Genomic DNA, 16582 nt, shown 5'->3' with positions numbered 1-16582 from the left:
TATATTTGCAATACCTCATCATGTCCACTGAGGCTATCAGAAGACTGAAATCAACCATGAAAAGAGACTTTCTTGTTATATGATCCAACTCAATGCCAAGTGTGAGTGTCATGTAAAATCAGCTTTTTTCTACCAATGCCAGCATTATATACTAAGAAGACTTGAAGTCTAGACTCTAGCAGAAAGAGAAAGGGGTTCTTAGCCAGACAATAGGTGTTTAACTGGAGCATGGCCCCTAAATCACTAGGTAAATTTGGTGCAACATCTACATTGAAGCAACTATGCCAAGAATCATAGCACTAGATGAACTTGGCTTTCTCTGCAAACTGGTGGGAATAAATTGAAGAAACATTGTCTCTCATTTCTGACCTCTGGAAGTCCCTGTCTTCACCAGCTCTTTTCAATACCAACATTTGTGACACTTTTGTCATTTACTTCTCAGAGTTAGGTGACTTTTGAGCCCTAATAAGAACCTCCCTTTTAACAAAGATAAGACAACATATGAAATGACTTTTTTTTTTATCATCCTCCTAACTTAATTACCTGGCAATAAAATTAAGAGTGACATTTCCAAAGTTAAACCTGATCTGGATAAGTCTTCCTCAAATCTTGTCTAGAAACAAATCCTCAAAAATCCAGGTGAGGATACTCACCGGTCCGATTTTGGTAAATTTTTAGATGGACAGAAGATCTAATGTCCTATCCTCATTTTAGCAGAGATAGCTCCTGCTTCTTTTAATTAGTCCAATTTCAGAATGTAACAATGTCTTAAACACTCTGTCAACAGAAATATATTTATTCAAGGAACATTGTACTTGGTCATAAATGAATAAATCAGCCCTGGGGTTGAGGTCTACTTTATGCTATGCAACTCTTTGTTACTTAAAAATGATTTTTGATGTTTTTTTAGCCCACTCTTTTCTTCCTATATATGGAGTGTTTGTGTTTTAGCCTTATTTATCATCACTTGCATTTGGAAAGATGGAAATCAATAAAGTTGGAAAATATATGTTATGAAGCAAACTTGTATAACTAGATTTACATATGAAGTACTACTTCCTTAAATATATCAGCTAAGATGATATAATTTATGTGGTATAGTCACTTTATAACAACAACAAACGTTTATTTTTAAGGAAGAAGGAGCTTTCTTGTGCAATATATGATTGAGATTGTTTAAGGAACACATAAAACTGAATTAAATGTCTTTTCACCCATTAATCTTCCAAAACACATATTGGAAGAAAAATGACTCAAATATCTTTGCAAAGATCATGGATATCTGCAGAAGTACTTTAAAAATGAGGTTGAATATATATATTATGAAAATAGCTCATAGAATAAAACAGAGATGTAAAGTTAAAGATTTTTGCTTTTAGCTAATAAATGCACATGAAAATGGCCTAAATTGTAAAAGGTATCCAGCCTGATTTGCTTTGAAGAACTCTATTTTAACTCAAAGGGTATATAATTAGAATACTCGTATTCTAGCACTTCAGGATATTTTTAAAGCTGTTTGAAAACTGCTATATTATCACAGAAGGTGCCTCACAGGCACTGCAAATGGAAAAGGCTTCTCAACCTGTTCAGGATGCTCTTGAATCTACCTTTTTATTGTCCTTGTCTCTCCACATCCAGGCCGTTAGTGCCTCTCGACTTTAGCATTGCAGTCAGTCCCCTGGAGCCATCTGCTGCCATCTGGGCTTCTGAAGTCATTGCTACAGTGGTGGTAGCTTGTCCCTGCTCTAAGGCCTGCAGGATAGCCTGCTTCACTGCAATGTACTCACACCCCACCACTTCCCCCAATCCACAATCAATCGCTTCTCCCAAACACTGGGCTTTGCTGGCATTGAGGTCCAATTCACACTATGGCCTCCTGTGGGAATACACTGAGCACCAGAGAGCAGCTCCTGCATTGAGCATCTTCCCCCTGGTGGTTAGTGCACATCATAGTGACCAGTCATTCTGTACTTTAGTTAATTTGCATTTTAGCCTTTTATTATGTAGGATGGTCCCTTTGTTTCTCTGCTCTCCCTGGAAAGTCCAAGCACCAGCTCAGCACCTCCAAATCCATAGCTGCTAAAACCCAGCTCAAACGCTTCCACCATTAAAATTGTGGCTCTTGCCACCAACATAAAGTGGAGTCCCTCTGAATTCTACTCTCTCCATACATCTCACCTGGCACATAATACATTCAATATATTTTAACTCATTTATTAAATGTTAAGCTTCTTTAGGAAGCAGCTGGTATTTCATGCATCTTGAACATACCCTCTGAGTGTGCCAGGAAAACTATCACAATAAACACTCGATGAACTGATGAACTTATAAAACATCTTTTACTGGATAAGTGCATTGTCCTACAGTAAGACCTTAAATCTTCCCATTATTTGCATGATTCGCAAAGATCTTTATATGGGTGACACTGTCATCATCTGCTTTCATGAGGTCAGTGAACCTAAGAAAAGTAAAGTAATTGTCAATACTGCTAATGATTGGTGAAGTCATCTACCAAACGTAGGTATATCATTTTACAGAGGTCACAGCATGGAGTATAAAGTCTCACAAGTAAAAAGAAAAAAATGCTTAATTTTAAATAAAAATTTTAGTATCATGCTGAATGAAACAAAAACAAAAGAAATAATACCATTCACCTAAATTCTTATAGGCTTGAAGGGGCCAAATTCACATGATCAACAATTGCTTTTCTTGTCCAGAACTCTGAGATTATATTACTGTATATTCTTCAAAGTTATACATTCATTCTAAATTAATTATACATTTATTTTTTGAAACTCATCTATTTCATAATAAAATACTTCTCCAGCATGATCTGATTTTATTGGTAATAACTGGTCTTAAAACTTATATTAATAAATTATATCAATTAAATTTGATTTTGCTAATATGATTTTAATATTTATAAATACTTCCCATTTCATAAAGAATTTAAGAAATCAAGAGGTCCATTCTAATTTTTAATTTTCATTGTTGTGTTTCTTAATATAGTTATTATTAATCTTGGCTTTTAGTGGAGAAAATATTTATTTAATTACTGATTTGTTAAATGCAAAAACTTTAGACTCACAAATTTTTAGCAAAAATATGTTGCACAAGATACAATATAGAAATTACCTGGCATTTTTAGGTCAGAGAAGATTTTTGATAAGAGTATTAAAGTAAAACACTTCAAGTATATAGGCCTGAGATTTTATCAATTTTGAAGGACTTTGAGACAGATATTCTATTTCTATTTGAAAGTTTTAAATTGGTATAAATTGAGTATATGTTGACCTTTTCTGAGGACTCCAAAACAACTGGATGGTGTTAGTTCCTGGACCTGGCATTGATTTACTGGTGTCTAAAACCAGGCTTAAGACTACTTAAATGAGTTCTGACCCCAACTACTATCCTTAAAAATGCTGATTTTAAAAAGCATCTGGTGGCAGCTTAAATCGAGATCACTTAATTTTTCTGATGAGGAAACAGGTATCATCGGGAGAATGTAAATTTGTCTAAGGTCATCTGTTAAGATGAAATGGGGTCAAGACTTCAGTTCAGGTCTTCTTGGATGCTAAGATCAGATATGCTATCACCCCAAACCACTGGCATAGGCACTTAATCACCATGTAAGCTTGTGAGAACATCATGCTTCTGGAATGGTGTTATAATGAACTAGTAACAGATCTAGCTCTCAGGACCTTCATAAAACCACTTGAGTAACTCAGGCCCCAATATTCTCTTTGGATAATAAAGAGTTCAGGTCAAATGAATTTTATGGTCCATTTATATTTTATATATCTAATAATGATCTAATAATATATTCCAACTCAACTATTTACATAAGTACCATGATATACATAATTTTGTCTTTGTTATTGCCACTGTGTTGTGAATTTCCACTTATTTGAGTTGAACAAGCTTCTTAACCTTCAGAGATTCCAGACGATGCTTTTACTGGGAGATTGGCTAGGAGGGCATCGCTGGAAGGCACATTTGCATGTACTTGGGTCCATGAATAGAAGTTGACTCTACAGTTTTCCCCAGGGAACTTTAGTAGACAGAGCATAAAACTCATCTTTAAAGTTCTAAAAGCCCTTTATAGAACTGGCTTCATAGTTCTTTGAAGCCTTTTGACTTTTGATTGGCTCAGGGAATTATAAGATGGTTGAGAATTTCTTTTATGTATCCCCCACAATAACACAGGCTCTAGGAGTCTAAATGATGTATTATAAAAGAGGAACATGACTGATTTGACAGGCTTTACGGCCCTTAACCTAACCTGGTCATCCTGCAAGATGGAAATCTTCCCATTGTGAAGGTGGTGATACCAAGTTAGGGGAAGTTAGAATTTAGTCAAAATTATAAGCAAACTGGAGAAGGAAAATGCAGATGGAAAACAGATCAACTGAAATCCAAACAATATGTATTTTTGATAATTCCTCCAAAACTGCAGTATATCGAAAGTGCTATATTTTTATTAAACCTGAATCTGTTAAATAATACAGGGTTGATGAGTAATTAAATGCAGAACAATAAGGAATTGACAACTCATACAATGAGTGCTCAAAAAAGAAAAAAAGAAAAGCAATGCACATCAGAGGGTGAAGACAGGTTCAAGTGGAAAGAAATGGGATCTGAACAGATTTGCTATAGTTAAAGAATGCAAGAATGTATACATTTCTATTCTATTATTTTAAAAACATTAATATACAATCATTGTACACATATATGTTAATTATAGAAAAGGTGAAAATACAAATACACAGACATTTATACATAAATCAACTATAGCATATATAGCTTTTGAAACAAATAAGCCAGTATACAGAAACTACCCCTATTTAAAAATGTGTAGGTGCGTCTTCTCTGTGTATAATTTGAGAAAACTCAAACTTCCAGAGCTCTGGATTATCCACAACAGTTTCTATTATGGGAAGAACTGGATAGAGATAAGAAAGCTGCAGAACCAGAGCAGAGATTAGAATGAGTAGCTGCTGTGGACAAGATCAGAAACGACAGAGGCAAACAATCACAGTCCTAGCACACGGAGAAGACATATAGAGTAACAAAGGCTGGAGATGCTGTAGGCTTGTCCTCTGGAAAGCACTGGTGTGCAGTTTAGTTGCAATTCCAAGTATGAAGTAGTCGTGGTCTAGGCACTGGATTACAATAATAAAGAAAATAGGCATGATCCTTACAAGGAACTTAAACTCCAGTGTTATAGACACTTGTAAAATAATCTAAAGTATTTTAGAAAGTGGTCATTTCTACTGAGAGAATGACCATCTGTCTGGGACAGCCTTGGTTTATGCCTGTATTCCTGCTGTGGTTATTAAGATTTTCTCATTTTACTCTCATAAATGCCCCGATTTTGGTTACCTCATCTGTAAGAGAAATGTCCCAAAGGTGATATAAAGAAAAGTCATTATGGGAGGGGCTATTTTGGATTGGATGGTCAGGAAATGGCTAAGATGATATTTGAGTTGAGAACTGAAGCCATCACACAGTTCAGAGTAAGTCTGAGTTTGAGGAGGAAGAATTGCATAGTCAAAGATACAGTTTGGATTCTGAGAAATACCCAGTCTGAAAACATGCTTTAGAAAGGAAGGCATTACATTATATATATAAAAAAAGAAATATATTCTTTTTTATGATATCCTCCTGCAAATCTATATTTCTGAACAGCTACTATATACAGTAAACACTGTGTTAGGGTAGAGTTGGAGAATTAAATGTTCTTTATGTCCTTTATAAGAACCAGATCTATTTGAGACAGGACTCTAACACCTGAATCAGTTAAATAACACAGGGTTGACAAGTAATTAAATGCAGAACAATAAGGGATAGACAACTCACACTATGCGTGTTCAAAAAATCAAAAAGAAAGAAAGAAAAAAGGAAAGCAGTAAGCATCAGAGGGTGAAGACGGGTTCAATGGGGAAAAATGGGATCTGAGTATATTGCCTTCACTACCTGATCATTCACTAAGCCACAAAGTATTTCTGTGGACAAGAAATGCAATAGAACCTTCTGGAGGGCTTTGCTGGTAGTTTCTGCAGCAATCTGCTAGTCTGGGCTATTGAGCTTTTCAGCAAAACTTCCTCCTCCTAAAAATTAATCCCACAGATCCTCTCTCCCAGCTGCTTTCTCACCTTTCCCTTGTGGCTCCCCTTTTTCCAGCCTCTCTCTCTCTAATTTTGTCAGAGCAACATATTTTAAAGGTGGAATGCCTCACCTAAGCTACCCACTGTCTTTGCCTCTCCTTGACAAAAAAAAAAAAAAAAAAAAAAAAAAAGACATGGGTATGTTCTGCATTTGGAAACCTTAGCCCATGTTGGTGAGTTAACTGTTTCATGTTTATTTTCTTTATTTTCTCTGTTGAGAGAGTAACATGGGGGCAGGTAGGGCTCAGCCCTTAAGAGCACTTAATAAATCTTAGCTGAATGAATAAAAGGCAATGATACTTTTTGAAAACTAATAAAATGACAAAAGAGTTTCAAATTGAAGTCATTTATATTGGTTGCTTTCTGTTTATTCCCAGTACCAGGCAGCATAATAAGGATTAGATTCCAATTACCTGTAGAGAAGATTTCATTTGAATAATAACAAAAACAGAGCATCCTATAAATACCAGCTCAGTAATAATGACAAAAGTTAGCATTTGTTGAATGCCTGCCAGCAACAAATACGAGTAGAAATATCCCCATTGTACAGATGAGTTGCCCCAGCTCAGAGCAGATGGATGAGTTACCCAGTTGTAGAGCTGGGGAGGGAGTTGGCTTTAGGACAGGAGGCTCCTCAGCCTCCATTTGTGTGGACTGTTGCCCTTGGAAACCTAAGTAGATGTTATGCAGAGAATAGCCCTCCCAGAACACATTCTCCAAATTCCTTTTTTTGTTTTTAAAGTAATCTTCTTATGTTATGGTCATTAAGATAGTGATGAAAATACATTAGAGGAAGCAAAACAGAGCCAGATGTGAGATACACAAGAAAGCTGTCAAATGCTGGAATGCTTTTCATGAGTTGATGCCTCCAAAGCAGACTTGGCTAAGTTCTCATCTTCCCATCCCATCACCATTCAGTTTTTCTCTCTGCCTCACCCTCTCTGAAACAATGACTGACTGGCTCTCCTCAGCCATTACTAAAAGTTGATCTGGTGCAGAGTCCTACTCATTCCCCTTTAAGGGAGTGAAGTGAACCTTTATCCCAAATATGGAACATCTTGAGACAATCTGGTGTGACTGCAGCAGCATCAGGAGAAACTGACAGTGTTAAGCATGAAGCCACACTTTGCAGTACTTGGTAAAAACAAATTTGTTTGTCAAATTGTTTGGCATATACTGTAAAAAATATATCAATGCTGATTTCTATTATGGCCAGTTAGACTTTTCTTTTTTCTAAAATGAAGGGAAACTTTCCAGATAATAGCTCCTCCCCTTCCAAACACAAATGTATCCCAATGCTGGCAAAAGGGCTTGAAGAGCAAACATACTTTACCGAAGAAAAGCCATCATCAGACCCAGCAAGCACAAGCCATGACCGTATCATCTTCCTATAGGACAAACATTCTGTCTTCAAGTGTCATTTAGTTAGGCTAATTACAGTGAAATTCCCTCAGAAAACAGACTCAATTTGTTTGAAGGTGTAGGCTTATTTTACTCATAAAGTTTAAGGAATGTGCAGAGAAATTCTGGGGAAAAGTTATGTGGTCAAAGCAAAAGATACACAATGACAGTGGAAGATAAGGTACAATGACCAGAACCTGACACATCATCTAGGGATAGGATTAGCTCCCTCATGCCACTTTCCATAGCTTTTGAAGGAAGCATATGTACCAATGTTAGTAATTTTAAAGGAAGAAATCCTGGTTGAATTGGGTGAATCTAAAATCATGGGTGAATCTAAAATTATAAATATGGCCATGAGAATATTACTTCTTATATAAATACTAAAGGACTGGTGCATGAAATTCATGCACAGGTGCAGTCCGTATGCCTAGCCAGCGATGGAAACCTGAGCGTCTAACATGGAAGGGCAGGTTCCAGATGACCCCTGGGCCCTGGGCAGCACCTGTGCCCCCGGGTCCCTGTGCACACTTCTTCATCTGAGTCATCAAGATCTGCCTGTCTCCTTCAGTGCCTGGAAGCTGGGTGGTGGCTCCTCTCTCTGCTGCTGCTGCTGGGCGCTGTCTGTGGGGTGATTAGTGGAGCAATTGGGCCCCATTCACACCTGCCTTGGCCTGGCACCTGCTCCATCATCCCACCATGGTCCTGTTCACATCAAGGCCCATCAGGGCAAGTAGCACCTCCACTGCTGCCTGCTGCCAGTGCTACATTGTAGATGTCCGCCATGTTCCGCACTTCCCCCTGGTGGTCAGCACACAGCAAAGCAAGTGATCAAACTCCAGTGGAACTTCCAGTAAAGGGGACAATTCACATATTAGGCTTTTATTATATAGGATAATATAATATCTACCTAATAAAAGAGTAACATGCTAATTGATAGTACCTTCATGACATCCACCAGCCAATCAGGAGTGAGTATGCAAATTAACTCAAGAAAGATGGTGGGTTAATTTGCATATGCAGGTTCCAAGCAGGGGGTGGGGTGCTTGCATCATCACTATGACGACAATGCAGATGTTCTGTACCACCCCAGGTGTTCTGTGGCTCTGGGCCTCTGAGCAGCATGGGAAGCCAGAAAGGCAGCTCAGGGCTGTAGCAGAAAGGCTGCTCTGGCCAGAGCAAAGGCAATGCCCACAGCCAAAGAATGAAAGCCCATTCGTGCACAAATCTTCATTTGTGCATTGGGCCACTAGTAATAATATAATATAATATAATATAATATAATATAATATAATATAATATAATATAATAAATATAATAAATATAATATATATATATATATATATATATATATATATATATATATAAAATATAATATAATGCCATGAGAATATTACTGCCCTAACTATTACTACTCATATTTAGAATAGTTTTTCCACTGGCTTTCTAGAATACAGTCAGCCAATAGGCAAACTAGCAAAATTTCAGAGGGTAGGAGGAGGGTGACAGCATTTTTTTTTTCCTGAGCTCCCTTCCAATTAAGTCTCCATGAGTTGGCCATGTCCCTGGACTAAATCAGTACCCTGCACAGAATTTCCCTCGCCAGCTTCCCTCCAGGGGTCTACTCTTACTAGCTTCAGAGTATACATGCCTCCTGTTAATTTCCTTAAACCTGACCATATGTATGGCCCCTTAATTATGTTACTGAGTGTGAGCTCTCTTTCCTGTCCGGAACATAACTGATACATATCAGTTAAGCTATAATAGCCTCACTCTTTGCCCTGTATTGTGAAACTTGAATATTTCTTCTTCAAATATGTAAATGAAGAACTGATGTATAATTGCTGACATTTTCCAAAGAAATCTCGAATTATTTTAACCCGTAGGGGCAAAGCAAGTCCTTCTCTGAATATTAGCCCTTTTCTTTAGACTATATGTAATATATTCAGTAATTCGGTCAATCAGCTTACAAATGAGTTTTAAGAGTTGAGTATGTCAAAGACTGTGAGATCAGATGACTTATTACTTTGAAGTTCACACAATGATAATAAATAAATAAAGAAAGAAAGAAATAAACTAGGCTTCTCTCTGTAAGAGGTCTTTAAGCCCTACAAATTTATCTAATATACCACTTATGGAATAAAGAATATAAAAATATAAGGCTACTAACATTCAAATTTCCTTCTGAAGTGTTGGCAACTTGTAATTAACATATATAGGTGTTTTGTCCATTAAACTCAGAAACTCTTAAACTCAATTTGGCAGTAATTGGCTGACCTTGAGATGATTAGGCAAAATGTTGAGTCCCTCAAAATAGACCTCTACTCCTAATTGAAAAGTTAAGCTCATTAATGGAAGACAAAATAATTCTTATGATTAAGTTTAAAATGTAAACTCTGCTGGAAGGAGAAAGGCATGCACTGACATATATTTTTTGGTAATTAAGTATACAGGATATCAACCTTCTTTGCTTTCTTCTTACCTGAGGGAAGATTTCAGTAGAAGCACAAGACTGAGTATAAATGGTGGCATCTTGTGTGCATTTTAATAATGCGAATTTTACATAGTGCCATAAGAAATCTGATTTCACTTTATCAGCAATATATGAATACATTTTTAAAAATTAATCAAGACTAGCATGATGTCAGAGCTGTTACACCAAGGAACTATAAACTGCTTATTCAACTGTTGCATGTCAGGGCCATAGAAACTGGGAAACAGAAATACCTGTCATCTTTTGCCTGGATTGAACTTGAGTTGTGTAAATTTTTAATTATTTGTACCTTCAAAAACACCCTTTTCCTGATATGCACCTGTCCTGTGTGCAAATGTGGCAGAGAGGGGAGACAGAAGAGGAGATCACAGGGACCTGCAAATATGATCCTGTAATTTGTAACCTGGAAGGAACGAAGGGAACAGAAATAGAAACTGCATTGATTAGAGACAGGCTTTTTTAGTTACCTGATTTTTCTAAGGGTCACTATTTTCTCTTCATACTTAAAAATGCAAACTAGCATTAGCCGGTTTGGCTCATTGGATAGAGCGTCGGCTCAAGGACTGAAGGGTCCCAGATTCCATTCTGGTCAAGGGCATGTACCTTGGTTGCAGGAGGCAGCTGATAGATGCTTCTCTCTCATTGATGTTTCTAACTCTCTATCCCTCTCCCTTCCTCTCTGTAAAAAAAAAAAAAAAATCAATAAAATATATTTTTTAAAATGCAAACTAGCCCTGGACAGTGTTGCTTGCTCAGTGCGTGCACCAGGAGGTCTCTGGTTCCATTCCAGGTCAGGGACATATGCTCGGGTTACAGGCTCAATCTCCAGTAGGAAGCCTGGAGGCAGTCAATTGGTGCTTCTCTCTCCTTGATGTTTCTATCTCTCTATCTCCCTCTTCTTGAAATCAATAAAAACACAATTTAAAAATGTATTTTTTAAAAATGTAACAGAGCCCTGGCTGGTGTGGCTCATTTGGTTAAGCGTCAACCATGCACTGAAAGGTTGCTAGTCCAAGTCCCAGTAAGGGCACATGCCTGGGTTGCAGACTCTGTCCAGGAGAGGGGGCGTGCAGGATGCAAGCTGACCCATGTTTTGCTCTCATCAATGACTCTCTCTCTCTTTCTCTCTCTCTCCCTCTCTCCCTCTGTCTTTCTCTCCCGCTCTCTCTCTCTAAAATTCAATTAAAAATACTTAATCAACAAATACGTTATATAAATTTTTAAAAATGCAACACAAACATATCTGTATATTAGTATCATTCCTTTTGTAACGGTCTTGATCCACAGAACAAACCACTCAAGGCAAATGTGTGAAACAAATGCTCTCATGTTCTCTCTTTCAATCTGAAGCTCTCTACTAGATGAAATGATGAACGCTTACCACATGCTTTTAATAGTATAATTACTTTAAATGTGAAATCGTTTAGCCCACTAGTTAAACAGCAACTTAATATTTTGATTAAATTGCTTTTGTTTCACTTAGACAGGGAGTTAAACTTTGCCACACCTGATGATCACAGTCTTGAAGCCGGAAACAGAGCTCCAGGCAGTATCCACCTCAGAAATGCTTTTTGGAACACTTGCCAACAGGAAAATGTGTTCAGGTGTTGATTTTTCATGAAAATGATACATAGAGAACTGATAAATGTCCAAATAATCTCCAAATAAGTACTACAAAACATTCCATTACTAAATTTCACACATAAAAAAGAAGGAAGTCTAAATTTGATATCTGTAATAATATCCATCCTTTCTTCCTGGGTCAGCTTTTAAATGATAAAACATTCTGTGGGTTCTCCAGGTCCACAAACTGCCCATCAACAGAGTAAGTTTCATCTGACTAGTGTCATATTACAGTCCTCATAGATTATCCACTTATTTAAATGGACAAGAATATACTGGTTACCAGGAATCCCATCTAGAACTGAATATAATATGGTACACAGAACTGCAGGTCTCATTCAGAGAAGGGATTGGGATAACTAATTTCTGCATTGCACTTCACTACACTGAACATGATAGCGATATATATATATATATATATATATATATATATATATATTCATATATATATATATATATGAATGACCAGGATACCGGCCCACTAGCCCACAGGCCCACCAACCAGTAGTTATGATTTCCACTGACCACCAGGGGTCAGACTCTTAACACAGGAGCTGCTGAGCTAAGGTGACTTGGCAGCTGTGGTTCTCAGGTGACACGCCCAGAACCAGATAGGAGGGAGACCGATTCTGGGGTTTGTTACTGGAGAACCACTCTCTCACAATCTGGGACCCTTCGGGGGATGTCAGAGAGCTGGTTTCAACCCAATCCCTGCAGGCCAGGCAAGGGACCCCACTGGCGCATGAATCCGTGCACTGGGCTTCTAGTTAACTTATATTTGCAAATGGACTTCTGAGATGAATTATCTATAACAAAGGGTCTTAACAATGCTCATTTTTCATGATAAATACAGCAAATATATGTGTTTGTAAAACCCATTCTTTGAAAAGTGGTTTTCCATAGTGCACATATGTAAAATGTTTCTGGTAAAATGAAAGTATCTTATTTTACCCTGACAAATGTTTACCATGGAATTATGACTCCCTAACATAAATATTATTTGGAGGGGATATCACCAATTAAATTACTGATTGATATGCAATCCTAGTTATTGCCAAAGTTATATGACAAGCTCTCAGAACTGTTTCCCCCTAACTTGTGATAACCCTAATAAGACATATCAAAGGCGATTTTGTGTCCATAAACATTTCTTTGCACTTCAAAATTTATCTGTTTATGTAAAGGCATGGGCATTTTAGTATGAAATGAAGGGCAACTGCCAACAATATAAATTATGTATTTCAGAATCAACCTGTTTTCCAGTGGAAAACAAAATAACTATTTCCTTGGATCACATCTTTAATTGGAAAAGTGAGGATAAAGGGCTTCTTCATAAAATAAAAAATAAAGTTATCCAAAGCGCATTTGTATTGCTTTAAATTTTTTTAATATATTTTATTGATATTTTACAGAGAGGAAGGGAGAGAGAGAGCTAGAAACGTTGATGAGAGAGAAACATCGACCAGCTGCCTCTTGCACACCCCCTACCAGGGATGTGCCCGCAACCAAGGTACATGCCCTTGACTGGAATCGAACCTTGGACCCTTCAGTCTGCAGACTGACGCTCTACCACTGAGCCAAACTGCTTTCGGCTGCTTTAAATTTTTGATAACTACAAGACATTCGTTGATTGTTCAGGATACAATTAGCAACTGCCTGAATATCCAACCTTAAAGCAAATTTTACAACTAATTCAACTCTGCTTCCTACTTTTTCATTAATTACTAGCTAAGGGACTTGAAAGCGCCCTAATGCATTTTACATTAGATTTTGCAATATGAACAGTGCATATTATCACTGCTTCTAGTAAATACATAATTGGCTTTTCCAAGTTGCATTTTGGGAAGTTGTAAAGATTCTGGCTGGATTGTAACAAAATTTGGCATTAGAAACGTAGCCGAAAAGAATTTCCACAAAACACAAGTTGCTGTAACCACATTACCCAGGTCAAAAAATTAAACTTACTACTTTATTACAATCTGTCTGTTCTATTTTTCAGAATTCTTATGTTTTTCCTACTATTGCTCAAAAAGCAGAGAAGGAATCCCGTCTATTGATTTTTAAATATATATTCCATGAGGCTTAAAATATTGCTGCCTTACTAGCTTTCTATAAACTTCATATTCTATATAACTTTCTAGCCACTTGACAATCACTTTGAATTCCATACTTATGGTCTACAACTTCACAACCATTTACTATCTTCATAAAATTATTTTAAGTCAGGAGTTTAAGAAAACTATACACAGACTGAGCAAAAGAGGCACAGCCCTGCACCTAAATCTAATCAGACACAGGTAGAACCTTCACTTGCCTGATCCAAGAGCAGAACACAGACTGCCATGGAAACATCATGGACAGCTTTCTTTATAAAACATTTCTGTAATTTCATAGCAAGATAAAAGGTCACATACTGAGTATCGCACAATGAAGCTGCACATCACAAACAACACACTACCCTGAACTGAACACTCAAAGCAAATACTACATGGATATTATTGATCTCATTGATACTACAGAGCAGAGTCACATGGATGGAAGTCTGTGCAATAGAAATGTAAAGACATTTTACATTTGAAAAATACAACTGAGCTCCAAGTTGACCAAAGTCAGGTACAGACTCTCAGTGATTACCCCAAAAGCATCAAAACACACCCCAATTTGCACTGCTTAAAGATTAGCATCTGATAGCAACCCTTTTATATTTATTAATACTTAATAATGCTCTCAGGAATCATTTGATTTTCAGTTACTGTCTCAAAGTTGTTTTTCCTGCTCAGGTTGTCAGTATAATCAGATATGCAATTCTGTTATTAACCAGAGAATTCATTTCAGACAGTAAATGTTGCTCTCATTTGCCTTGCCTGACAGTGTATAGGTTTTGTTACAAACTCTTCTTCATTCCTTAAAGAAAACAGATATCAGTTGAAAACAATAGTTCTTCCTGAGGAGAATCAAATCACAATGCAACATATTAGCCAAGCTTTGCCTGTCAGAAGTTTGGTAGTCGATGAAATATATCTATTTCTGTAACAGATCCCAAGTCATTTTGGTCCCACCTGTCACTATGCTAATGATGGCATTGCCTAGAAATATCCTGGGCACCCAAACGGGCGCCTATGAGTTTAGACTCATGATCTGGAACAGCTTAAACATATTTTCTTGCTATAAAACTTAGATTTAGATAAGAGTTTCTATTTCAACCATGCAAGTTTTTAAACACCGAAAGCCCCTGCAAAGAAACAAATACCAAACCTCTCTCATGAACCATTTACTCTTCAGCTGTTTTCACATTTTGCTCACATTTTGCAAACCCAAGAGAAACGTCCTCCACTCTCTCACTGCCATGCTCTGTGACCAAACACTAGAAATAATCTACGGATTAGAGTGATCAAGGAATTTGAGAATCTCTAGGTACCTGCAGAATTGCTAAATACCTGCAGAATCTCCAAACACAGCTATGCCATTCCCCAGTAAGCTGCAGCAAGCAGGAGAGAGGGGGGGGAGAAACCCTCACACAATCAAGCATTATTTTAAAATTTTCCTTCCACACCGAACACACTGCCTCCTTAGACTGAGGCACATTCAAGGCAGCCCTGCCAGAAGCATGAAAAATGCATCCAGAGAACACAGATCTACACTCAGGGAGAGCTGCGCCCCACACATTGCCAGAAGCGTGCATCTCAGCAAACACCCACCAACTGCATGTTATTGACAGCACTCGGGATACACACAACACAGACACCGTGAGCCTCTCCTGGTCCATTTCAACTTCGTTACCACGCTCTCCCGGCCTCGATTGAAAAACAAGAGAGTAAAAGGTATTACCTGTATGAAGAGAACCTGTTAACAGTCTGAGAAGGTACTGGGCAAATTTCAAGAATTCACGTTTACACCGTTTTCTACAGCCACTCATCTTAAGCAACAAGGTATTCCTCTGAGGAGAGCCAGAAGTCTTTGCCAATAAAAAAGAGACAGCCTCCGAGGGGAAACTTCTGTCTCAGTTTGTGTCACTGACTGCCTCACAACTCCTGTGGAATTAGCTGTGTAGTGCCTCAATCGGAAATTCCTGCAAAAGGCTAGAGAAGCCGAGACAGGCAGGAGAGTAACGGGGTGCTGAGCAAAGGCTGCTTCTCAGGATGGTCCCCAAGTTCGTCTGTGGCACAGACAGGCTGCCCTTCACACTTGTCAGGGACCACGGTGGCTCAGCTCAGCATCCCCCTCCTGGAGCAATCACAACCTCACAGACCACTCCGAGGGAGGCGGGGCCTGGATGCCAGCTCATCAATGAATCAGCATGGAAGCCAGGGAGGGGACAGATGACAGGTCACTGGGGCTGCAACCCTTGGGATATTCATAAAAGGAGCCTGCTAATGCAATCAAGCCCGCTGCGGGGTGAAGCTGAGGGTCCAAGGCTGAGCAAACTGTTTCCAAAAATAAAAAGGGAACTAGGGAAGCGTGCTGCTCAAGGTCAGACACCAGACAGTTCCCTGACACAGTGTTAATCAGATTCAGAAAGCCTAATTGGGGGGATGGCTTACTGGAGGCACTGACCCTGAGTCTGAAAAGCAGAGTAGAAGGTGTACCTCCCAATGGAGGGTACTCTGTGCAGTCACAGAGAAATACCCTCCACTTCAGAGGCACAGAGGTGGAAAATTAGCTGTTAAATTAGGCTGCTTTCTACACTATCCAGGCTCAGGTATTTGGAAATCAGGAAAAATCGTTATGTGCTTTAAAATACAATAGCCTGGAAACCACAACTTTTAAGCCCCTATGCTTGCCTCCAGGTGACTGAGCTCTGAAACTAATTTGCTGTGCTAGCTTCAGAGGAAAGCCTTCCTCAGTTACTTCATATTTCTAAAAGGCAAAATGTAACTTGCCAGCTCCCCACCAAAGG

At 38.2% G+C, this 16582-nt stretch overlaps 1 protein-coding gene across 3 annotated transcripts in view; it reads right to left on the bottom strand.

Moving 5' to 3' along the window:
• KCNIP4 (potassium voltage-gated channel interacting protein 4) overlaps positions 1 to 16582 on the bottom strand; it is a 913574-nt gene that overhangs the window by 705116 nt on the left and 191876 nt on the right. Inside the window, exon 1 of one of the 3 annotated variants that reach the window (XM_036419577.2) lies at positions 15514 to 15932. The exons of the other annotated variants lie outside the window; for them this stretch is intronic. Coding sequence (XP_036275470.1) covers positions 15514 to 15601 — 88 coding nt within the window. The 5' untranslated portion in view covers positions 15602 to 15932. Of the gene's footprint in view, positions 1 to 15513; positions 15933 to 16582 lie in introns of those variants that run through there. 3 annotated transcript variants of the gene reach the window in all.

Source organism: Pipistrellus kuhlii, unplaced genomic scaffold (genome assembly GCF_014108245.1).
Source record: "Pipistrellus kuhlii isolate mPipKuh1 unplaced genomic scaffold, mPipKuh1.p scaffold_m20_p_1, whole genome shotgun sequence".
NCBI classification, from domain to species: Eukaryota; Metazoa; Chordata; class Mammalia; order Chiroptera; family Vespertilionidae; genus Pipistrellus; species Pipistrellus kuhlii.
The sequence above is the reverse complement of the archived record's forward strand: the minus strand, read 5'-3'. Positions and strand labels throughout refer to the sequence as shown.